Source organism: Cavia porcellus, unplaced genomic scaffold, assembly GCF_034190915.1.
Source record: "Cavia porcellus strain 051 isolate PalLab524CR breed Dunkin Hartley unplaced genomic scaffold, mCavPor4.1 scaffold_6, whole genome shotgun sequence".
Classification (NCBI taxonomy): domain Eukaryota; kingdom Metazoa; phylum Chordata; class Mammalia; order Rodentia; family Caviidae; genus Cavia; species Cavia porcellus.
In genome coordinates this window covers 36,662,104-36,688,392 of record NW_026947489.1, presented here as the reverse complement: position 1 = coordinate 36,688,392, position 26,289 = coordinate 36,662,104, and the positions used below count along the sequence as shown (strand labels likewise).

Genomic DNA, 26,289 nt, shown 5'->3' with positions numbered 1-26,289 from the left:
TAGCCATCTAACTCCAGTGCCTCAGACAAGTTGAGATAAATGCCTAGCTGTGTTCTGTGCACATTCCTTTCCCCTTGCCAATGGACACAACCCCCGTCTTTATGGGGGAGCTAGTAAGAAAACCTGGTTATGTCAGTGGGTTGGCTGACCGAGGAAACGTGAACATTCTTGAGGAACACTGCTACGGTCACTATTGAGATTTTGTTCTGTAGAATAGTATGTTCCTGACCAGTGCAAAGCATACTGGGTTCCTAAGTAGAATCCTGAGTTCTTCCCTCTAGGAAAGAGCAGGGTTGCAGGATACAGGAAGTAAAATCAGTAGCTGAACAGAAAAGAGAGATAAGTGGGCTTTCAGAATCAGAGCTCTGACATACCTGGACTTCACTCAACAACACTGTCCTTTCCTTGTGAAAAAGGACAATGGACACCAAACCTAAGGTTCTGACCAAGTCACTTTATGTGCCTCCCCCAGAGTCAAGTTCTGGCCAAGTCCTCTTTATAGTCTTACCTGTGATTTTTCTGTACCCAGCACGTTCACCATCACCTCCATCACTGTCTCATGCATGCCCAGAACTCTCATGAGGTTGGGGTGCTGGTAAAACACCTTGTTGTTCATGATGTCCCTAGGATAACAGACAGAGACTTTAGTACCCACTATAAAAATTCAAAGATGAGAACATACAAACACTTTGGGGAGGAAGTAATGTAAAAGTGGAAACTAAGAAGTTAATAAGAAGGCGTTAAGTCAGTTGGAATACATGTGGACTACCTTTTTAGCTCATAGGAATATACCTATGCTCCTTTACCCCTAACTACTTGTTTTCTCTTTTTTAAATGTTAATAACGTTTAAACAGTTGCCTTTTAGTTTACTTGTAATGTTTTTTTTTTTTTTCTTTTTTTATCAGTACCGGGGATCGAACTCATGACTGTCTGCTTGCAAGGCAGGCGCTTATGCTGCTGAGCTAAATCCCTAGCCCCTACTTGTAATGTTTTTTGAGCTGGTCCAAATCACTGGTTTGTTCTTCCTCCATTTACTAAGGTTTTTTTTTTTTTTTTTTTTACTTCTCCTTTTGTCCTTATAGTGATGTCTCTCTGTACTTCTATTCTTAATGACAGAGCTGTGTTCTTTTACTTAAAGCATTTTTATATTTGGTACCATGAAGATTGTAGACACCCGTATTACAATGCCGAAGATGTTAACATATAAGAACAGTTAGGTCTTTGGGTCATTCAGTATACATTCACATAATGAAGCTGCAGACACAGATTTTAAGACTTAAGAACCTCCTGTTAAATGGCCAGGTCACCTTTCCTGGGCAGTCATCTTCGCTGAGGGGCTGAACAGACACCACCTGCAACCACCAGGTTTTACTGTTGCCGTTTTACTGCACAGGCTTGAGTGGGATTTATTCTGAATTTTTTTCCTGTAAAAGTGTTTTCATTTCTAAGATTTCTCTTTAGAAACTAGGTGGAGAATGTACATATCCAAACCCCCTTTCATGCTTCAGGGTCTTCAAAATACCTTTCCTGAGGCTTGGCGAGGCTCCTGTGGATTTTTGGCTTAAGGGCAGTAAGGATGAAATATTGCTTTTGATTTTAGTTGTGTAGATTTGTGGACTGGTAAGTGAACCTTTTTAGGTCTTGATTTTTTCATCCACAGAATGGAGTTCTGTACCTCAAGATTAAAGAAAATATTTCTGATGTCTAAAATGCTATGCATTGTTTTGATTACATAGTTTCTAAGACAGAGCCAGATATCACACAGACTAACAAAAATTATTCTATAAGAAAAAAGAAAGAATATATGAAGAAAGGACTAGGAAGCAATTTTTCAGAGAGAACTCCCAGAAGATAGCTGGTCAAATCTCAAATAGTCAATTGCTTCTGCCATGGTTTGCATATCCTATTCCTTTCTCTAGATTTTTTCATGGCCTCTCTTGGGCTCTCTTCATAAGACTCAAAATAATGCCTCTCTTTTCCAAGACTTCTCCACATTCCTTTGGGCAATACTCTCTAATCATGAGTAAGCTGGTGCCTCAGCTTACAAATACTCCTTTGGTGGTAAGATTTCTCACAAGAGGGGATTGCAGGCTCAGTCTTCTACTGGAAGCTTTCTGCGTCTCCTATGAAGGACCTACCCCAGCCCATTGATCATGAGCAGCTCCTCTTCCTTGCCCATCCTGACACTGAGCAGCGACCGGATCTGGCCCAGGGCAGCCAGCAGGTTAATGGTGTCGCTCACAGAGGCCTGGCTGATGGTGTAGGTCTTCCGCAACGCCTGCAGGAGCTCCCCAATGCTGTCATACTGCCTCCGGAGCAAGTTGAACATCATGCGGACCAGCTCTGCATCCTGGATCTGGTCTTCCTGGGCCCAGTGGATCATTGTCTGTGACACCAGTTCCTTCAGTGTTGCTGAAAAGAGAAAAGGTGGGACTGTTGATGTGGCTGTCATGACTCAGAACTGGGTGTCACAAACATATCATAGTCCACTATCAAACACATCACAAGGTGAATAGGGTTAAAAAATTCTTGAGGGGGGTGTGACATGCACAGAAGCAGAACACGTCATCGAAAGATGGATACGACAGCCACACTACTCAACATGAATATTCCTAGTATAATTTGAGAGTGCTTAGATTTCTATTTTGATTAAACAATGTTTGAATTGACGTTGGAAAGAGAATAATAAATAAGACTGTCTCTGCCTTTAGGGAGTTCACAAGTCAGTTCTTTACATTTTTACTTGATAATAAAATTTTATCTTTATTCTATAATACAGTAAAATAAATACTGCAATGCAGGTACTTGTAAGTGCCATGAAGCAGAGTAGGGAGTGATTGATTTCTGGTGGGTGAATGAATGAAAGAAAAACATTGACTGTGCTTCCTTAAGAGTACAAATTAACCACTGGAATTTCTCACCACAGGTAGTAACGCCAAGTATTTTAGAAATATCACTGATTAAAGAAAGCCATTGGCTCAAGGATTACAAAAGATTTTTTAACTGACTTGAACATAAAAATACATTAGGAGATGGATAGAAGTGTATTACAGAGCTCTCTGTCAAGTGTGAAAGCTTGGATTTGACATCTGACCATCACTTGTGCGATTGATTTCTTTGCCTGGATCTTTGACAGAAGTTAGCTACTTTAGTAAGCACAGAGAGAAAGAAAGTATTCTGACTTTGAATTCAGAAGTTACCTGGGTTCATACTGGCTACAATGAAACATGGCGAGCTACACAAGAAAGGATCACAGAAGCGAGACTCAAAACAGCTATGGGACCTTCAGAGACTGCATTAAAAGGCTCTGAGCATTGCTGCCTGGCCTTGGAGTGGGAAGATGATTCAAGGAGAGGCACATCTGAGCAGGAGAACACAGTGGAAGGGAACCCTGCTGGAACAGCTGGGAAGGCAGTGCTCACCCCACCATGCCACACACACTTCCAGAATGTGCAATGACAGGGGCAGGAAGTGCTGCTCTCAAAGCACGACTGTGTTCAGGTCTGGAGCTATCACCTTCCTGAAAAGGAGGAATGGTGCTGTCAGCTTCATTCAGACCAGTGATTAAACTAGTGATAAGGGGCCAATTACATTGCTGAGTCCATCAGTAAAAGAACCAGGGAAAAACCCTCAGACTGGTGCTTGTGCCAAGGTTTCTACTCTACATTACTATATATGGCAGATGTCTGCTCTACATAGTCTTGGCTCATTATAAGGATATAAAAATAGAACTCAGTCACTAACGCTCTGGAAGAGATTGACATGTAAAGGATTCATTTAGCTTACTGCTGTGTCTATCAACTCTGTGAGTGTTGGAGGATCAGAAGGGACACATAAGTTGAAAAGCTAAAAAAAAAAAAAAAAAAAAAGATACCCAAGTCAGCTAGAGGCACAGTAAGATGTTCCTAGGAGATCTCTCTAGGCAGGGACTGCTGACTAGTACGTAGGTAATATCTGTACCCTCTGGGGGTGAAGTAAACCCGGTTCCTCTCAGCAAACTTGTTCTTTCAGATATAAAAGTTCTTATTTCTCCAAATTAATACAATAAGAATAAAAATGAGATGGTAGCCACACATTCCAGTACTCCAAGCAAGCTTTACTAGCCCTGTAAATACAAGTTCCCTTAAAAGTTAGGTTTTCACCAAGAATGACCAAATCTTCCACAGAGCTAATACACCTCACTGCAATCACTAGAACTTGGGAGAACCCGTGATTATTAATCATTTCCAGGACCACTGTCTCTTCAGCAGGGAATTTTGTGAAGTCACAATGAAATTAAATATTAGCCTTCCCTTAGCCTAGTTTTCAGATTAATCCAGGATTTGAGTGAACTCTTAGCTTTGCACAAACTCAGAAATCCAAGCCAAAATCTGTGGCCTAAAGGGATGGGTTCTGTACAGAAAACCCCTGACTGGATGGAAGGCAAATGCCAAGACGCCTTTTAGCTGAAGTGCAGAGCAAGACCTGCGATCCCCACATCGGTTCCCCAGTTCTTTGTCCATGCTAGCCTTGGTGGTGAGAAGGAGATAAAGGGCTAAACAATACACCTTTGTGGCCAAACTCATGATTGGCTAAAAATAAAATGGAGCCCCCAGGGTTTGGCAGAAAAGGAGAAAGCATCTCTGATGCACAGGCGGGTGTAACTCAGTGAAAAGCAGCACATTTAATACCATTCATGTTGGACAGTTTTAACTGTGAGAAAGCAAGGTCTGGTGAGGGAAACAATAGCAACAAGAAGAAAGAAAACTACAGGGGAAAGAAAGAACATTCTTAAGATCCCTGAAAAGCACAGCATATTGTGCGGTCTGACATATGCTAGAGACAGCAAACACAAGCAAACCTGGGCTGAATCAATGAATTGTAGTCTAAATACTTTGGGATTGAAAACAAGCCAGCCAGCCAGCCAGTCCACCTGCCATCCATCCATCCTTCCATCCATCCGTTCATCCAGAGATGTTGGGGACTAAATCCAGAGAACCACAGATGCTAGGCAAATACTCGACCACTGAGTTATATTCCTAGACCATAAATGGAGCTCTATACCCCTGCTCTTGGAAATGCTTTAGATTTTACTTAGTGTCCATGTACTGGTAGCACAGTAGCCAAAATATACTAGGGTTGAGAGATTAAAGAGAGTATGTTTCTTTGGAATGTGTTAGGCTCTCCATGTATCTGTATGTTGAGAATTAATTAATACAGGTAACAATGTATGGCATGTATTGTAGGCTTAAAATGAAAGTTAACTATAGATACCAATAGTTATAAAAGTATAATCTACACACTCAGGAGGCTCATGGTTCTTTAGGTAGTTTGCAAGGTCAAGTTGTATCTTCATAATAATCTGAAGATGTTATGTGCCTTTCTCACTGTGCTGAATTTTCTTGGATGGCACAAAAGCAATGGCTGATAAGACTGCTGTGCCTTAGTGTGAACCAAGGTAGCAGCACTCAACTGTGTCCTTTGCTGCCACATTTTTGGAAAGATGCTCAGCTTCAAATAGGGAAGCCCTGAGTAAAGCAGTGAAAAATATTAATAATAAACTTTTGAGCTTGCAATTGTTAGAGTATGCTCGGATGGCCCCCACTTAAGCCTCATGTAATCACAGATGGGGCTGAGTCTGGCGCTCGTGATTGGTTTGTTGTCTGGCACTGGGATTGGTGGTGTGAGTGCTACACTCACCAGGGGTGGAGCTGGGATACAGGGTAAGGGTGGGGGTGGCGTGGGGTGGGGGAAGACGTGGCTTCTCTCTCTTCCTAGTAGGTGCTTGCTGTTTTGCAGCAGATGAATGGCTGCCCCCCCAGCCATGGCATCCCACCTTGCAACCAGCTGAGTATGGATTGAAACCTTCAAGAACTGCAAGAAATAAATCTTTCCTCCCCTAATTTTGGGTGTCAGGTATTTTGTCTCAGCAATGAGAAAAAGTAACCAAAACAGTAACTTTTAAATGTCCTGTGTGACAGAACAGCGAGTATGCATAAGGTACCTCAGCTGCCTATCAACACACAGGGGCTTTTCCTTAGAAAAAACACTACTGTGACTGAGTTGTGAGCTAAACTAGCCTCTTGTTTCATGGAATGCAATTTTTTACTAAAAGCATGCCAAGCTGTGATGAATCAGACTCATGTAACTACCATTTCCTCATAATGGAAAAACAGCCCCAAGTCTTTTATTGCATATGACAGTATTTATTGCCAATAATGAGATTTGAGCTTTCCAATAAAACCTAAAATTTTGGAATTTATTTGCTACTGTGAGCATTGATAGCTTAACAGAAAGACTCTTCTGATTAAATTGTTACTATTAAGAGGTCTAACTGAAATATTTTGTAATGAAATGTGTCAACATTTAGAGCCTCTGCATAATCATTGAACTAATAATTTTCCAATGATCAATGCATGTTTGCAACTGCAATATGCAACATGTAGATAAAAGAGCCAATCAATATGTAAAGTCATGGGTTTTTATGTAACAAACATTTCTTTAATACAATTTTAGATTCTCCATTCCAACCAACTTTTGAGAATCCATTACTTACTCGATTTTAATATAGCAGAAAGCATAGCTGCTGTTGCATTAGATAGGCTAAGAAAGTCCTCCTCATCCATCACTATGGATTTTAAGGCCAAGTTTCTTTCTATTCTTTGACCAAATATAAACATTGTTGCCTTCTATTTAGTCAGACACTGAAGAGATATATAAAAATGTAAAACAATATCACTATTCCAGTTTGGGTGAAAATTCAGTTGTTTCTCATAAAAGTACCTTGTTTAAATGGATCAACAAAAATTCACAGTGCATCATTTTAAATTTCTAATTTGGTAAACACTGGTGGATATAACTATACAAATTAAAGCTTTTGGGGTTCTTCAGTGAATTTTAAGAGTGAAAAGAGACAAAACACTGAGAGCCACTGATCTATACACAAGGTCCATGCTAAGATGAGGTCTTGACTGGCAAGCAAAGCTTTCCCTCCTGCTAAGGTGAGCCTTTCCACTAAGTGTGTGATACTAATCAAGTCACCGAGACCTGAACCCAGAAGGTACAGTTAGAAAGCTGACTGTGTTTGTCTCTGGATGTGAGGTGGATTAAAAGGAAGTGTAAGAAGGGTAAGGTGTCTCACACTGAGAAATAGAGTGAGGATTAAAGAGTCAATTTAAAAACTGAATTCTGGTAGTCAAGGGCTCTGGCCACTATTCCTTTGGCACTGAAGGGCTCTCTGCTAGCCTGCAGGGTTCCAAGTGGTTCCCTCTTGTTTAATTTGGGCTCAAGATCACTGTCATAAGAGAATTGAGGCAGTGAGCATTTTATTGAGGTGACTTGGCCCCCTCTAGCCTGCATTGAGCCAGCACAGGACCCACTGAGAACACCATGGCTGCAGGTGGAGAGGGAAGTCCGTAATCCTTTGCTCCTGATAGCAGCTGACTTTTCAGCAATGACTTTGCCCTCATTAATACTGGGAAGGAGGGCTGTCATCTCAGAGGGCTTTGCCCTAGAGTCAATATGTGTCTACGATTGAGGACACATTTCATCTAAAAGTTCCTCCCTGTCTTCAGCAGAACATTGAGATACCTCCTGTGGTGTCACTGCTAAATTAGCTTTTTAATCAAATGGTGTTTTCTGGGTATCTGTTAAATGCCCAAGGTTGAGTTAAGCACTCTCCATGAAGCTATTTCAAACACAATTATTACCCGAAGCAGCCTACTTGGGGAAACTAAATAATACATGTGAGACTATTAATGAGATATAGAGTGTAGAATAATGAAAACAATTATGTTGTCTAAGGCATTCAGGAAACAGGCAATTTATAAGAAAGTACAACTTCTACTGTAATACATGCATTCAATAGAAGAGGAACAGGATTTTCATTTTTTACTTTTATTCCAAAGACCTCTTCATCTGAAGTTCCTCCTATTTCTTTATTTTATTGAAAAAGGTAAAACAGGATTTCATAACAAAATTATAGCAGAACAACAGTAGTTAATACATTGCATAATGTCATCTTCAAAGTAGTTACTCAGAGTATGAGATATGGACATAAAAATGCTCCAACTGATATTAGCACAAACCTTCCTTTTCAATGAACTAAAAGACATTCATAGTACAGCTACTTTGCATTTTTCTCCCCTTTCCCTTCTGTTTCTAAAGTAGGCCCCCTTAGGTAGAGGCCAAAGGAGCTGGAAGACGCGGCTGTCTCCCTAGAGGTCTTCCAAGGGACACAGGCACTGCGCACATGGAAATGGATTGCTCTTTTCTGTGGTTATGTGGGAATGCTACCCTCCCTCCAGACATGATTCACACAGGTACTTTCTATACTGAGCTTTTTTTCTATTCTTGTATACTGAGCTTTTTTTTTTTCTTGTATCCATGGGGAATGTTGACAATAGATGACAGCATTTTCAAATGGAAAAGGAGATCATTTCTTGCAAAATATGTCCATCTCTTTTGTAACCAGAGAGACAAATACATTAAACATAGCTACAGATACACATTGACTTCATGTCTCTTACTTTGCCAAGTTCATCTTTGGAAATGCTTCTCTTTAATAACTGAAAGTCCACTTTATTGTTGATAAGAAACAGGACACAGTTAGGTAGCCTTGCTAGAGGCAAGGTAAAGATTAGGTGGAGAGGTTAAATCTACCACTTGCCAGGACATATGGTACTGTCTTTCTGTCACACACAGGTGTCATATTATGTCAGTCACGGACTTCCACATATTAGTCAAAATGCATCTGCAAAATTGTTCCAATTCTCAGATTTTCATTCTCAGACCGAGTGGAGCTTTAAGAGAACCCTGTTAAGTACTATAGATAGGTCGTGCCATTAGATTTTCAGAAAGCTGTAATGTTCACTTGAAAAGAGGGGAAATAAAAATATGCAGTAAGTACTTGTTTTGTGATGAAAAACTAAGCAAATTCTCCAACAAAACGTTTCAGGGAAGCTAATCATGTATGTGAGGTTTCCTTGATGATTATAAATGACTTCATTTATGAGGTTATTATTAGCATTCTCACTCTATTTTCACAATTAGTGTAATTAGAAGTAGTCATATTTAGGCAATTATATCAAATATATGATCTATTAGCCACATTTGAAATGATTATTCACGCTAACTCAGAATGGAAATTATTTCTAAGGCTCTGTATTGTTTAGGAAGACTTGATGAGTGAGGGACACTTTAAAAAGAAAACTAGCTACTCCACTACCCGAGCTTTGGATTCATGAGATATTCTGAACAATAACAAAACATTGGGGTCTTTCCATTAGACGTAGCTTTAGGACATCAATTTGGGAGCCCAAGTGTTACTTCTTGTGCAGGTGCTTAATTCTTATTTATCAGTTTTATAATTTGACCTCTGACTGTAGGCCCTAAGTCTGCCATGTGTGAGCACTAGAGGAAAATACAGTCACCTACAGTAGTTGCTATCACTGTCTTTTAACTGGTCAAGTTACTAGCTTTCCAATGCCAACTATACTAAAAGGATCATTTACTCTCATGGTGCAGACTTACATTTTTAAACAGCAGGGGTCCAAAAAGAATTCCTTTTTCTCTCCTTTAAATGTATTCCACAAGCCAAACGGCCACCACATAATGAAGTACATGTTTATCATAAAAAGTACCTATTGCCCACTAGCAAAACACATCCCTGCAGTTTACAGATCCCACATTTATATTCGTGTTTATTTCTGCAAGTGCCCTTAAATCTGGGTTATTTTGGAAGAAAAAGTCTTCCAATTACACTGACAAGAGAAAGCAAACAAAATTGCACTGTACTTATGTTAAACTCAGAAGGTAATTTATAATGCTCATGGTACAATGGGAAAAGAAAAATATGTGTATCTAAATCATGTTCACTTATTTGTAAATTCTAGGTGATTAAAAAGTCAGCTTGCAGTGTGCTATAAATGTGCTGGAGGCATGAACAAGTGGTGGATCATTTCTTGTGTAAAGAACAAATAAATGTATTTTGACCTCTGCTTTATTCCTTCTTGTAATACAGAACAATGGCCCTGAAGAGTTGGAGTCCTAATTCTCAGAATGTATATTATCTTACATGGGAAGAGGGATTATAAAGGTGTAATTAAGTAAAGGATCTTGAGATGAGATTATCCAGGGTTATCAATGGGACTCAATGTAGTCACAGAATCCTTGTAGGAGGAATGAAGAACATCAGATTCAGTGGTCAGAGTGGTACCATCAAGAACAGGCCACTCACTAGCCAAGCAACCAGGAGTACTCTAAAAGCTGGAAAGGGCAAAAATGGACTGCTCCCTCATGAATCCAGAATGACAACCCTGCTCACTCACTGTAGACTTGTGACCTCCTAAAGATAGTAAATTACAAGGCAGTAGATACAAGATATTTACTGTACCAGGGCCTTTGTGTTAATTTGTTGCAGCAGTAATTAGGAAGTTCATATACTCCGACTGGTAGAAAGTTCTCGGTGGAAAGTATGTGACTTTTTGCTGAAACTAACACTCTGATATGACTGCTGATACAACTGGATTCTGCCTCCTAGTGGCCTGGAGGTTAGGTCAAGGCATATTCGACATTAATCACAGCAAACAACTGCTGTAGAGAGACGCTGGACCATTAGTGATCACATACAATGCCATCCCCAGTTCCTTAACAGAGCTTGCTTTGCCTCTTGTCTCTGAACAGCAAAGGCTATCATCAGCTATATCTCAAAATGAAATGTTGAACGAAGCAAAGATGAAGACGACGCCCTCACCCACATATGGAGAGCAATACTGACCACATGCCCAGCACTCGTGGTCCCTTCTTCCTTCACAACACCCTAGTTTGGTGCAGGGCTCCTCTCCCTCAGGGTCATGGTCTTCAGGGACTGACTACATTTCAAAGGTGGGCTTTGTTGATTTCGGGGTCAACCAAGACATTCTATTTTCTAGGTCACCCTAACTAATGAGTGCATGGGTTGGCCTGTCACTAACTTCTTCAATCAACAGTGATCTCAGGATTCCCGTCTGGCAGACCAGACAAGGGAGACATTCTCACAGTTCTCTTGGACACTGTTACGCGTGGATATGAGGCCCAGAAATGCAGCTACTCTCGTGCCGCCAGCCCAAGGGCAAACTGGGCACACGGAACAAGGAGACTGGGAAGAGAGTGAGCACGGCCATGGGATCAACTCTTTCCAGCGGCTGGATCCATCGTGAACCTCACTGTAGGTCAGCTACTAAAGCCCATTCTTGGCTACTCTGCATGGTTTTCTGTTGCTTGTTTGCTGAAAGCATCAATGATAAATGTGGACATGAAATTCTTGTGATGTTTACTTTTGTATATTCACTGCAGAGCACTAGTTTACTGAATTCTCATATTCCCTTCACTTATCCAGTGAGGTAGAAACTATTATCTATTGTTAGAGGAAAACTGAAAAATATAGAGGTTAAGACACTTGCCTAACATTGCAATTAGTACACAGCGATCTAAGTTTCAAATGTATCTTCAAATACTCTAAACCACATACTTTACCATCTTAGAGCTGCTTACGTTCATAAAATGCAGAAAAGTAGTTATTTTATGCTTTAAATTTATACTATGCATACTGTCTAGACGCTTTTAATAAACTATGAAACGGTTTCAGAAATAAAACCCTGAAGAATCATAAAGCTTTAATTCTTCTCTCATGCTTAGCTACTCAGACTACTCACTTTCCCAGAGACTCAATTTTTTACCAATAAAGTGAAATTAGCCTATAAAATTCCTCTTGAAAGAGTGAACGTAAGTGTGGCGTAGTAACAAATACTGAGCAGGGTACAAGAGCACTTTCTTTTAACTCTGGTTGTGTGACCTTGGACAAGTAATTGTATGTGGCTATTTACTTTTCTGAAGCCATGTTTCTTGTATTTTAATATTCTAAGATTCTGTGGTTGCAGGCATAGTTCAGTGGTAAAGCATTTGCCTAGCATATATAAGGCCTAGCATGGGTTTAATCTCCAGCACTGAAAAAAAAAAGTTAAGATTCTATGACTCTCTGAGTTCTTAAAAGAGTTGAACCAAGTTGTCCAAGTAACAAATGAAAGCATACATTTTCATTGTGTTGAACTGATAAGCACCAAACATTTTAATACTGCATTTTAATGCCGTATTTTTACATTACTTGGCTTGTTTTTCCTAAGAGTAAACTGTCATATTTAAGAAATGAAATGAAATCTCAAAATTCCACTGGCTCCTTATTGCAGTGAGTGAGAGGCTATTATCCAAGCATCACCACACTACTGATCATTTATGTGGAAGAGATGAGCTTGGAAACCTGATGGCCTTTGTCACGACCATCTTGCTCGATGGTGGAGGTAGGAAATATCCTTTATCAAGGTCATGTGTACAATAACACCCTGCAGATTTAGTGGGCAAATTTATCAGGGAAGCTCTTATACCTTTCGTGCTCCGTACCCTAGTGCTTCCTCCAGGCCAAAATTACAAAGGGGCCAAAATCTATTTGCAGAGAAGGTCAGGGAAGCAGTTAAAGCCTTTGATTCGAAGGAGACTTTTGGAAAGATCATCAAAGCTAATTTCTCTACGGTTCTCCAGTGCCTCTTTGGCCCTGCAGTAGGGACCAATCTGCCTCATTTCATTGGAAGAAAAACACTGTAGTGATCATTGAGGACAAACTCACAAGCATCTGTAAAATAAAATGAAACGCTTGTCAGTACAACCTGGACCAATGTTTTTCAGCTCCGTTTACCATGTTTCACTGGCGACTGGGCCTTCAGAGGTGTGATGCCATGAGGCTGGCCCCAAGCTGTGCCAGGACTTGCAGATCACATCCTGCTCTTTGCTCAAGTTTTGGACACATGTCCGCTGGTTTCTTCTGTATTTGCTTCCCTAGCTAAGGGAGCAGCCGTTTAAAACAGCTTGTAGAAATATCCTACTTTTTGCTACAATAACAGTAGCCAATCTTTACAAATAGCTTCCCGTATGAGGATTAAAAAGATAGATGCCCCAGAGTGTTGTGGTTTAGATCTAAAACATTCTCCAAAATTCTTGTGTGTGTGTGGAAGGTGATTGGATCACAGGGTGTTACACTCATCCATGGATTCATCACTGATAAGTTCAGTAGCTGAATGTGCTGTTGGGAGGTGAGGCCTGCTTGGAGGTGGTCATGGGGGTGTCGCCTGGAAGGGTGCATTCTTATCCATGGCTCCTCCTTTCTCTCTCTGCTTTTTGGCCACCGCAGTGTAAACACTTTCCCTTCGCTGTGCCTCTCTGCCATGTTGTTTCTTCCTTGGAGCCAGCTGAGCATGGACTGAAACTGTGAGCCAAAACAAGCCTCTCTTCCTTGCCGTTGTGGGCGTCAGGTATCCTGTCTCAGAGGTGGAAAAGTGGCTGAGATGCTCCAGAACCGACTTCCCTCACAGCACGGTCCTTAATGCAGCATCATAATTCTCACTTCATTCTTTACTTAAGCAAAGAAACACTTCAATTTAATGAAAATATTTTGTAAATAAGTGTTCTGCTGAGGTGCAATTGAAAGCAGGACAGGAAAAAGTGCAGGAGATACAGCATCTCTTGACTGTCCATTATGTGTCATGGAGCCTTGAAACTAGCCTGGTTTTCAGGTCAAATCATTAATTTGCATAACAATAGTGAGGTAGTTACGAGCACAGGGCTTTGAGACCGAGTCCATGACCTCTGCTGTGGTCTCAGTTTTCTTATCCTTAAATGGGCATTGGGTTGATGTAAACATTAAATTAGTGAATGCATGTGCAGTGCTTAAAAGTGTGCCTGGCACATAGTGAGGAACTAACTTTGACTATTTTTGGCTATTGGGATATTTGTTGACTGCCTTTATTTCTGGCACTGTATTAATTAGTGAAATCTGCTCTAGCAAAATAATCTGTGTGCATACAGTTTTGTGGTAGTTTTGTATTTCTGTTAAATTTGTTTCATCATTTCCTTCCTTTACCTGGGCTAGGGCCTATCTCTGTAAGGTATGGGGCGGGGGATACAAATATGCAAGCAGAGCTGCACCCCAAGACTGTTTTCCTAGCTTGAGGACACTTCCTAGTCTTTAGAGGCAATCAGCAAAGCCTCACTTGAGTGCTTGTAGCAGAATTCAGTGAGTCTCGCTCCACAGTTACCCTGGTTTCATCCATCATAAGATAATCCTGTTCTTTACAAAATCAGTGAACCAGCCCCTCAGAATCACTGTTGTACATCCAGGCAGGTGGATGACTGATGATGATGACAATGACGATGATGATGGGAAAAAGAACACAGAGAGACAGAGGATGCTCACTGATGTGTAAGCAGAAAGACAGATGAAGAGAAGACAGGCGGAGATGAAACCAGGGGGCCCAGGGACCAGAAGCCTTTGTGTCTTTATCCTGCTGGAAAGCAATCAAATGGCTTTTAGTTGGGTTTCTATGTCTTTTATGGAGAGCAAACTGATGATGCAGGTGCCATGAGCCATGTATCCTTCATATCTGTGCTTCTTGCCCTGTCCTCTAACCTATTTGGGCTCTGCCCCAGCTTTCTCACACAGATCCTGCAAACAGCATGGGCCCTGCTGCTTTGAATCACAAAGCGTGATTCAAATTTTGGCCAGTTTCTTATCTGCTGCCAAGAACTTGTCCAAAGTACTATGCTTCTCTTAGGTTTAGCTGCCCGTGTGTATAAAGGGAATCTAGAGGTGACTACCCATGGTTTCTTGGGAGGATAAAGTCAGAAGAGGTGATAGAGAATGCCTAGCAGAATACCTGATATGGGGGAAGTGGTCCATAAACCTAAGTGTCTCAGTCCTGAGAATCAAACTCTTCTCCATCTCTAAAGCACAGGCTGCCAAAAGAGTGGGCCCATCATTGAATAAACAGACTTCAGAACACCTGCTATGCTTCTCTTCCTGTGAGGTGTCTGACTGGGAGCCAATGCCGTGAGTTATGGGCCTAGCTTTGTCATCCATGAGAAGGGCAAGTTGCTTAATGCCTTGAGTCTCCATTCCTCCACCTGGAGGCTGGAACTAGTGATACCTGTTTTGCCTACTATGCAGTTATCAGGGCAAATGAAACTGCACGAAGAATCTTTTTATCTCTATAGAAATAAATAAAAATAAGACTTTGCTCCCTACCCAGGCCTCCATAGTTCGTTAGTGCAATCACTATGTCTTAGGAATCCACAAAGGTTCTCTTTCATGCCCTCACTTTCTTCACATGTTTAACTGGCTGTGAAAAAGTGCTACCCCTGCCTTTATGACGGATCTGACATCTTGCTTCCACTTCTTGTTGCCACTATCTCTGTTAGTTTTCTATTACTGTGGTGACAAATTATCACAGATGTCCTGTCCTACAAGACCACCAATTTACTATCCTATCATTCTGTAAAACAGGATCTGTCCTGTTTACAGGCTAAAGTCACGGTGTGGCAGTGTGAATTCCTTTCAGAAGATTCTGAGGGACAATCTACTCCTCACTTTCCTGCCTTTTAGATGCTGCGCACATTCCTTGGCTCACAGCCCCTTCCTCCGGTAAATGTGCACCATATTCTTCTGTCTTGCACCTCCCTCCCTCTCCCCCGTTATCTTCCTTTACTTTCAAGGTGGTTACTTGGGTCCTGTCCAATAATCCGGGAAATTTCCACATTGTAAGATTTCCACATTATAATAGCAACCTCAATTCCATCTGCAACCTAAGTTTTCCCTCTTTACCACATTAGCCAGCACAGTCAAAGGTTCTAGGAATTAGGATGTGGACACAGTTAGAGGTCACACACCTTTGTTCATGTCAGTATCTTTCACCTGGTGTGCTGCTGACCTCCCTGCCTTCCTGCTGCAGGCAATGGCTGGCAAAGCTTCTAAAGGACTAAGTTCTTTTTTTTTTTTTTAATTTTATTTAAAGAAAGACTAAGCAAAACAGAAAATGGGTAGAAGTAATACATATGTTCAAAGAAAAAATAAACAGTAAGAAATCACTAGTTAATGTTTACATACTGTCCTTTTACAAATAGTTGTTCAAGATACAAAAGTGGAACATATAAAGTGGGAATTAAAACAGTGAGACTGCAAACAGTTCTGTTCAACTATCCAACAAAAACTTAGTAATATGGTTGTCAATCCTATACACTTAAACATACATGCAGTTATCCATATCTTCATTTATGTTGAGATTAAACAAACTAAAGCAGGCTAAAATCATTCTGAATAAAGAATAATAGTATTGCTGGATTTCACATCATGACACTATGGGATCAGCTTGGTACTGTAGTGTCTTTCTTTAAATTTTAATTTAAGGAAAGACTAAACAAAACAGAAAACAGGTAGAAATAATACATACTTTCAAAGAAAAAAATAAACAATATGAAATAACTAGTTGATGATTACAGATTGTCCTCTTACAAATAGTTATTCAAGATACTAAGGTGGAGCATGTAAAGTGGGGATTCAAACAGTGAGACTGCAACCAGTTCTGTTCAACTATCTAACAAAAACTTAGAAATATAGTTATCAATCCTATACAATTAAACATCCATGCAGTTATCCATATCTTCAATTATGTTGAGATTGAACAAACCCAAGCAGGCTAATATCACTCTGAACAAAGAATAATACTATTGCTGGGTGTCACATTATGACACTCCAGGATCAGCACGGCGTAGTTTAGTGTCTCTTTTCCTTCAAAGTATCTGTTCATTTCATCATGTGTCATAAGATCAGTTCTCGTAAACTGTTATAGATTCTACACATGCATGAGTCTTAACATGTATTTCTATCCTTTCTACATTAGAGGGAGAAACAAAACAAAGCAAGACAAAACAAAACATATTCCTATAAACACATGAAATGACAAAGACATTTAAGACCATTGTACAAAGAGTTCTACCATAGTTCCTGTGTTGTCTCTTGTTATATTCAATAAAATTGGCTATATCATCAGACATAGTATAATTGAATATATCAGTGCATAACAGTATTAATAAAAACAGAACTTTGTATACAGTATAAAACTTCAAAAGCAGGTAGTTATCAAACCAGCATATGTATCGTAGAGTCTTGTCATCTTCAGTGTAGTTGTCTATACTCTCAGACTTGATACTATCAATCATATCAGCTTTGAATAAAATCTGTCAGTACCAAACAGCAATAAAAAAACCATATTTAACTAAGATCAGTCATGATAAAACAGTATAAGTCATACAGGGCCTCAGATTAAAATAATAGGAAATTAAAGGTGATTACTGTGCTATATCCTGATGTTTTTGGGATAGCTCTCTGTGCTCTCAAATCTCATGTAAGTAGACAAACTGGGACAGAATAAAATCTATCAAAAAAGGAGAATAAAATCTATCTAAGCAGAGTGGTGTGAGTAATGTGGGTTTTAAATCCTGATACACTATTAACAATATCTTCTGCCATCTTTTTTAAGACTCTCCCTCCCCTTTCACTTCCCAGGGTACACTGTGCATTTTTGGGTCTGACCAAGACCTTTGGTTTTAAATTGGGGGAGGGGCAACCTGCTATTTACCTAAGTGGTTCTGGACCTTCTCCCTCCTGGACTTGATCTCTAATTGTATTTCTTTACCTATTAAAGTCTGTCTTTCCAACATACCCATAAATGCTAGTCTAGTTGCCCCTATTACTCTCTGGTTCTCTGTCACATAGAGCATTATTTTCTCATATTTAATTTTCAGCCCATGTACTCTTTTTCATGTTAATTATATTTCCTAAAAATAGCATCTTGGTGGACCTGGCCTCCTGATCTACTCCACATGTGGTTCTTTTTTTTAAATTTAATGTATCAAAGTCTTCTATATTGGAGATTATAACCAATAATCTGCCTCATTTCTGTTATGCTCTTTGTTTGCCATCAGTTGTCTGCTTATCTTCTTCATTCTGTTTTCTGCTCCATTCATTGAGGCTTCCCTGCCACCTTTCCCGGAATCCTAATACTTTTCTCTCTCTAGAATGCCCTGCAGTATCCTCTGTAGAGTTGGATTGGTGGTTGAGAATTTCCCAAGTTCCTCTTTGTCTTGGAAGTATCTTATTTCTCCATTAATTTCTAGAGACAGTTTAGCAGGATATATCAATCTGGGCTGGAGGTTATTTTCTTTCAGGGCTTGGAATATTTCACTCCAGGCTCTTCTTGACTTGATGGTTTGTGTCGAGAAGTCTGCTGTTATTCTGATGGGCCTTCCTTTATAGGTTATCTGTTTCTTGTCTCTAACAGCTTTTAATATTCTGTTTATATTGAATTTCAGGGATCTTGATTTGTTTTGGTTGTAGGTGGCTGGAGTTCTGTATGCCTCATACATCAGAATATCATTTCCTTTTCCTATGTTTGGGAAGTTTTCCTTATTTCTGTGAATAGCCTTTGTAGTTCTTTTGTTTTTACCCCTTGCTTCTTCATTCACATTCTTTATTCTCAAGTTCTAGATCCTCTTGTTGTCTTCTAGCCTTTGTATTGTTACAGCTTGTTTGCTTGTTATTTTAAAAAAAGGTTTTCCTTTCATAATCACACATTGCAAAACTGTCCTTCAGTTTGGATAATCTATCCTTAGTTTCTTTTAAGCAGATTTGCCATCTTTCCATAGAATTTTTAATTTCCTGGTAATCTCTTTGAATCTGCTTCATGTATTCTATATTTTGTTTATATTCTTTCTCAAATGGTTCTCTCCTTTGTTTGAGTTCCTCCCTCTTCCATATGTGTCTGCTTGGGGGGTACTTAATATCTGTTTTATTAATCTTCTTATATCTTGCTTTACTTGGCTAAATATTTCACTTTTGAACTCATCTATGAGGTCCTGAAGATATCTGTTTATGTCCACTGGTGCCATGTCTGATACTGCACGTTTGCTGTTCTCATTCTCCTTTGTATTTACCTGTCCTGGGTCAATGTTCTCGGGGTTGGGACCTGGGGACTTTTTGTTGCTGCTTCCTCTTCCCATCTTTTTTGTTTCTTGCAGGAGGCCTCAGTTTCTTTCTTTGTTGGTTACAATTCTTTTGAAGCACACTGGCTAGGTGACCCTTCTCACTGCAGTGTATTAGTGAGTTGCAGACAGGGGCAGTGTATGCTGGCCTCTCCCCTCCAGATCAGTCAAGCTGCTGAGGCTTTCACTGTACTACTGTGTGCTGCCTCTCTTCCAGGTCAGCCAAACTTCTGAGGCGTCACTGCGTTAGTGTGGTTAGTGTGCACCGCCGCTGTAGGGAATTGATTTCGGATAACTTATCGGGTCTCAGCCAGGTCATATGACCCAGGCCTCTTTCACTCCACCAATCCCATTTGGGAAGGGAACAACTGACTGAAATCACTGCTGCCCCTTGTACTTGCCAGTCCTGCCTGGTCCCTGAATGTCATCTGCTGGAGCCCCCTTTCTGTGGAATGGCTTCACTTCCATCACTCACCACAGGTCGATGCAGGCTCCCCGCCAGCTCAGCTCTCCGTTTGGCTGGCCAACCCCCAACCTCAGTGTGACTGCACCAAAGTGGTGGGACCTCAGATGACTCAACAAGTTGCCTGCTGCTGAGGGAGCACTGAACCTTTATCTGTTTGAATAGTAACACTGGGACTGTATGTTTGATTGGTTCTTCTCTCCTTATTTTCTTCTTGCAATAAGAGAATTCATCTCCCTCTGTTAGGGACTCCCCACTCTGTATTTTGTTGACTTCTAAGTTGACTATCTCAGGGAACCTCTGTAGCCAGCTGTTATGTATCCACCCTCTTTGCTCTGACTCCCAGGACTAAGTTCTTAAAAGATTGTTTTGCGAAAACAGATTTCACTCATACCTAACACAGTACCTAACACAGTTGGCAACTGACAAATATTTTAATAGCCTGAAATAATTTAACTTAAGCATTCAGTATATGTAGAAATACTTTGAAGAACATCACACATATTTATTTAATGCTTATGTCAACAAATGACATCAGAATTTATGCCATGTCCATTTTATGCATGACAAAACTGAGGTACAATGAAGTTGTCATGTGCTGAGTCCTGAATATATGTGACAGAGCAAAGATTTAGAACCAGGAAGCCTAACTCCAAAACACTGTGCTTGTAGCTGCCTCACTATTATTGTATACATTAATGGTATCTCTAAGAACCCTTTTTGGTCATCGCACAGAGGAATCTGAATTCTGTGAAGTAGGTGATTTAACATGAGAATTGGGCTCAGGTTGACATGGGTTTGAATTTTCATGCCACCACAGGTTCAATTTTTGGAAAGTTACTTAATCTGCCTTTGCTTCAATTTATTTAATTGTAAAAAAAATACAATTGTCTACTTCATATTGTTCTTGTGTGAGAATTGAATGAAGTACTATTTACAGAAGTCCATAAGACAATGCCCAGGGCAACGTGGTACTATGTAAATATTAACACTTCCTTCCAAGGGATTTGCAAGGCCAACTATTATTACACAGGTCTGGGAAGCCTGTAATTGGCTGCCACCTTATATCTGCAGGCAGCAGCCACCTTAACCTTCTCTAGGAGTTAAGTACCCATTTGATAGTTAAACTTCTCTCCTTGCTTAGCCTATTTTTCCTTAGGTCACAGGTCCCTGTGGTTTAGCCCATTCAGGGATTATGCTAATCTGTCCACTTTATGAGCCCCTGCATGGGAGATTTGAGTTACCCTATAACCCCTGGTCTTGCCACTGTTGCTAAATTACCCACTGACGTCTCAGAACCCAACTCCCTCCTCCCCCAATACCCTATATATTCATTACTCTTCCTTTGAATAAACAAGACTTGATCAGAGCACTGTCTTGTCTCTTCTCATCCCCACTCCCCCTCTAGCGTCTACATTGACCGTGGGCCAGGACACACAGGTACAACAAACAGCAAAAATAACACAAGAAAGTCTAACTTGTGGGAAGTGTACTGTGGTAACCATCTTGCTTGTCCATCATGTGCCACCCTATCCATCTCAGAATTCAGCCAACCTCAACTTGTTGTCAGTATTTCATTACAATGTGAACTTTTCTGCCTCATGATCTTTGTATAGCAGCTTTTGTCAATAAAAATGACTTTTTTTAACCTATCCATTTATACTTTTTTTTGAGATAAGGTCTTGCTGTGTTACTCAGGATGGACTTGAACTTGGGATCTTCCTTCCTCATGCCCCAAGTAACTTGAGTCTGCAGTCATGAGCCATCATGCCTGACTTCCATTCACAGTTTTTATGGATACTTTTCCAACCTCTTCAACCTCTCCTCTGGCACCTACTGAATACTGTGTGTGCTATTACCATAGCACATTCAATCTCATCGTTATATTGAGTTGCTCGTCTACACCCAATTTCTCCTTTTCCTGTGTGTGTGTAGGTCCTCATTTCTCCATCAGTGTAAGCCTCAAGCTACTAACATACAGTTGTAAGTCAGACAGAGTTGTGTCAATGAGTCGACAGAAACAAGACATAGTCCCTCTACTAAAAATCAGTTGAGCAAACAACTGGTGTATTAAAACCTCACATGAGGAGAAAAGTCAGATATCCCTATTAGAAATTACATGCTGTGCTTGAGTGGGTAGAAAAAAAATAAAATTGAAAGAAAGGCTTCATGAAGGAGGTCTCTGTGTGTGTCTTGGGAAGGGTTGTTTGGAGAGAATGTAGAGATTAGAAATACATGCTGAGTTCCACAGACCTACTCACTACCAAGTTATCTTACTTTGCCTGCTGTCTTAGTTACTTTTTACTTGTTGTTGAGACAAAATACCTGACGCCCGAAGTTAGGGAAGGAAAGGTTTATTTCTTACAGTTCTTGGGGATTTCAGTCCATACTCAGTTGGTTCCAAGCAGCGTAGCATGGAGGGACAGCCATTCAGGGGCCTGTAAACAGCAAAAATGAAAGCAAAAGAGAAACACCCACCTTCTTCCACCATTACACTGACTCCACCCCTGGGTGGGTGAAACACTCACACCACCAATCCGAGCGCTGGACAATGAACCAATCACAAATGCTAGATTTAGTCATCTCCATGACTCAATGAGGCTTTGGGGAGAGATTTAAATAAGCCACAACCCCTGCATTTGCATCAGGGAACCAGAACTTACTTTCAGTGGTAAACAATACACACCTGTCTCCTCCTCCGAGTACACACATGCTGCAGCAATTGACTGGGAAACAATTTTGGCTTAAAACTCTTAGACCATTCAGGGACAGGTAGACAGCTAGACAAGTAGCAGCTCTGAGCCTTGATGGGCTCAAGATTACCTCTGGAGTCATCTTTGGTTCTGGTCTTCATCAATAAAGTGACCAGGCAAATAGGTGCTACTCAAGGTTAACTTAGCTCTGTGAAAGGTAGTTCTCTTGTAAATGGCACAGGCCAAAGACAGAAGAGAGATGTTCATTTCCTTTAGACTCAACCATGCTCACCTACAACCCAATTCTTAACCAATATACCCATAGCTGGGTCATCACAAGGGAATAGCGACCAGATGTCAGTAAGGAGCTTCCTTCTCCTCTCCTCACACTACTTCAGAGAATAATTCCTTTGGGACATTTCTTCACAGCGAGCACCTCTTGTGGGGAAAGGATTTCATTTACCAAGATTTAGTTGTAAACTTTGATAGGTGACTTTCATACTGTTAATTTTAGAATTTAGGAGAAATAGTGGGTTGATCTCTTCTAGAAGAATAACTCAACTGCTGTATATTTAAGGAAACCCTGCATAAACTGCAGTGTACATTCAAAAAGCACTGGCCTAGACTCAACAGGCAAAGTATTTCATAGGGAATTTATTGGACTGAGATATAAAAAAAGGTGACTTAATATGGTGGGCTGCTACTGTAAGATTTTTACTTCTTCATTATTGTATGGTGCTTTTATAATATTATAAAGCTTTCATTGACAACATGTCACATCTCTTCAACAGTGAACCACCTAGCAGAATTCTGATGAGGCTTAAAGCACTGTTGTACCCCATTTCTTAGAAAAATTGAGGTATCTGTCATGGAGATCAACTGCTTATAGAGGAGAAAATATAGGTTGGACCCATTACCACTTTCATTGACTACTGAGTCAAAATATTGGGCTTGAGACCAGAGATATAGCTCAGCAGTACAAGTGCCTACCTGGCAAGTGCAAGGTCCTGAGTTTGATTCCTGGTACAAAAAAATCTTAGGCTCGGATAAATTTTAAATGTTATAGCTCTGAGTTCTGTTCCAAGTATCTTCATAAGCAATGAGTCACTGTAGTGATTTATCTCACAGATGTCATAAGCAAGATAAGAAGATAGAGATGTTTAAAACCATTCTGTGAGTATTAGTGTTGGGGATCATGATATATATGTTCTTATGGTCTTTAGCAAGCTCAGTGGCACAGAGGAAGAGCATGTCACAGAGGAAAGAGTCAGAAAATCCCAGTTTGAGCCACAGCTTTACTTGCTTCTAGTTACCTTGACTATTAGTACCCTTTGATTTTTCTCAGTCCTATTTCCCTCAACTACACTATGAAGAAATAAAGACAATTATCCTCTGTTAGTTAAATGATACATATAGAGGTATTTGTTAAATTGTCAATTCATTGTAGAATGATGTATCATTATAGAACATAATTTTAAATGGAGCAAATTTGACACCCATATCTAAGTATCACATGTATTTCTTTTGTGTGAGAAACCCTAAGGGTAAATAAGGTCCAAAATTGTAGTTAGATATTGGAAAGTAGAAAGAAAATATTCAATGGGAAGAAGAACAAGGGAAGGGTAAGGAGGAAGGAGAAGAAGGAATAAGGCTCAAAAAGAAAAGAAAATAAGAATGAATGGAAGGAAAACAATAGGAGCAAAGTTTTGTAAATGAGGAGAAGAAGGATTGAAGGAGAAGGAAGGGAAGGGGAGAAAAGAATTAAGATATATATGTGTACAGGTACAAATTTCCTTTGATGAATGTATTCAATAAATATGTAAAAAATGCACCAATAAAATTAATTTAGAAAGAGGGTCATATCAGTTCAGTCACCATTTTTTTTTTCAAATGCAAGGGTAAGAGAAATCAGAAGCAGTAACACAGAAAAATTTACCAATAATTCACAAGAAATTTAGATCCTTTTTTGCAACACCCTATATGCTTGAAAACATTGTTTCCATCTGATCAAATTGGAAATATTTTGGGGGTGAGGATGAAACCATTCTTAGTAATTTATCTTAAATGTAGTAATTTATCTTAAAATGTCAGCCTTAAGTGAGGGCACTGATGTCTCTGTAACATTCAGTAGTGACTCCATATATTGATAGCTAGACGTCTTTGGCCACCTTGACCAATTCTTCTATCTCTGGGATTCTAGGACAGATCACTCACAGGCATGAACCTCCCACGTTCTGTTTAAAATTTTTTTATTAGAACATGTTTGTGTAAATAGTGATTATATTCATCAGAGCTTCTTATAAATTCCACTGGTGGTAGGGAGGTGGCATAGGGTGAAATCAACAGTCCCATCTGGGTTGATATCTGCAGTGTGCACACACTACCAAAACAGATGGGACACGGTCTATTTGCCCAAGGCTGAGGTGCAGGGTGGAAGGCTGCAATCCTTGGTGCCAAACGACTTGAGATCTGAGAGTTCAAGGGGGAAGGTGGTGAGTGACTGTGTCTCAGTGACTCTGTTCACCAACCATGAAATGGTCACTTGGTGGCACCTTGGGATTGACATGTCTTAGAAAGACAGAAAGGAGCATCACTTTAAGGACAGATCTCAGCAGGTGATAGAGGAGTGATGTGGGTCAGTCTAATTATTTCCAGTTTTGCTTTGGCAGTCATCACAAAGGGAGTCTCAACTCCTTAGAGTTGGCCTTAGATTTCTGTTGGCATATCCTCAGCAGAAGATCCATTCTTTCCAAGGTGACTGATAGACTGATAAAGGGTTGCTAGTGCCAAATTCCCTATGGACTCATCTAGAGGCTTCAACACTCTGCTGATAAATAAGGAGGTTTGTTCCCGGAGATATTTTGACACAGATGAAAGATCAGTATGAAGGGCAATAAGATGTATGAACCCTCAAAGTAGTGTTTTTGGACAAACCGATCATATCTTGACAGTCTATTGCTGTAGTCTCTGATGTGAAAGTGTATTCAAAGATGGATGGGAACAGGGAACAAGATAAAAGGTAACTATATTAAACCTGGGAAATTCCTTCTTTAGACAAATGATAAATCTTCTGAATCAGTAGTAAAGAGCAGAATGATTATATATAATATTCAGACAATCTTCCTCTTGAAATGTTAATGGTTTAGAGTCAGTCAACTGCCCTATAGGACAAATTACAATCTTGTTTCAACATGGGTTAAAATGGTAGGAGTTATCTGTAGTAACTGAAGAAATGAAGAAAATGAATTTAGACAAAACCGGAAATGGTGGAAAAATAGCCATTAAAGTCTTCCAGGATGCTTCAATTTAGATATCATAGTCAACAAACAAAACTGCCTCCTATTTCCATTACCAACTCTATTTTCATATTATTTTATTCTCTTATTAGGGCAACTCTCCATGATACGGAACCACAGACAGAAGTGACAAGAAAATGACAATGGTTAAAAGAAGAAGGCTGTATAAACATGAAACAAAGGACAGATTAGGGACCTGGCACATGTCTGACATTATAGGGTAGCCTAGAAAACACAGTGAGATCCACTCCCCAAAACAAAACAAAACAAAACAAAACAAATGAAAACAAAACCCAGAGGTCTATTTGCAGGCATTTCTGGTGGATGAAGTGAACACCAAGCAATTGATTCCCTAAGTTTCAGAAGTGTTGAGTTAGTCTCTTCAGAGGAAAGGTAAAGGTCTTAAAACATAGTCACAATTACCATCCATAGCAACATAATACCCAGACAGTTCTTTGGAAGTTAGTGGTCCAAGTTTCTCTCACAGTTTTTATTAGCTGGTCAATTACCTTTGTTGTGTAGGAGAGTCCAGAGTTGAGAATCCTGTGATTGAAAGTCAGGTCACTTACCAGGGCATCTCTCCTCTTCCTCTGCTGGTTGCTCCTTCTCTGGCTTGGATGGAGCTTTGATTTTGTGCACCAAGGCACACAGCTTTCCTGTCCAGGAGGTGTCCTCCTCCTCCTCCTTCTCTTCCTCCAAAGGAACCCCTAGCAATTCACAGACAGAGTAAAACCCAAACAGTACACAAAACTTCCTGGGGTTAGGAGAAAAAAAGTCTGCTTTCTATTTTTCTGAAAATCTCTAAAAAAACTACAGGCAGCCCTTCCATTGAATATTTAACTACATCATGCCTTTGGGGGCAGTTTTTATTTTAAAGAAAACATGATTTCCTGTGTATCAGTAATTATAATCCTTGAACTTTGTTTTCTTTCTATTCAAAAAGGGTTCTAGAATACC

The 26,289-nt window shown here is 40.0% G+C and overlaps 1 protein-coding gene across 1 annotated transcript in view; it reads right to left on the bottom strand.

The window, feature by feature from the left end:
- The window catches only part of Ryr3 (ryanodine receptor 3), a 556,876-nt gene that overhangs the window by 150,352 nt on the left and 380,235 nt on the right, over positions 1-26,289 (bottom strand). Inside the window, 3 exon segments of the mRNA XM_063250329.1 lie at positions 509-623; positions 2,140-2,413; positions 25,902-26,039. Coding sequence (XP_063106399.1) covers positions 509-623; positions 2,140-2,413; positions 25,902-26,039 — 527 coding nt within the window.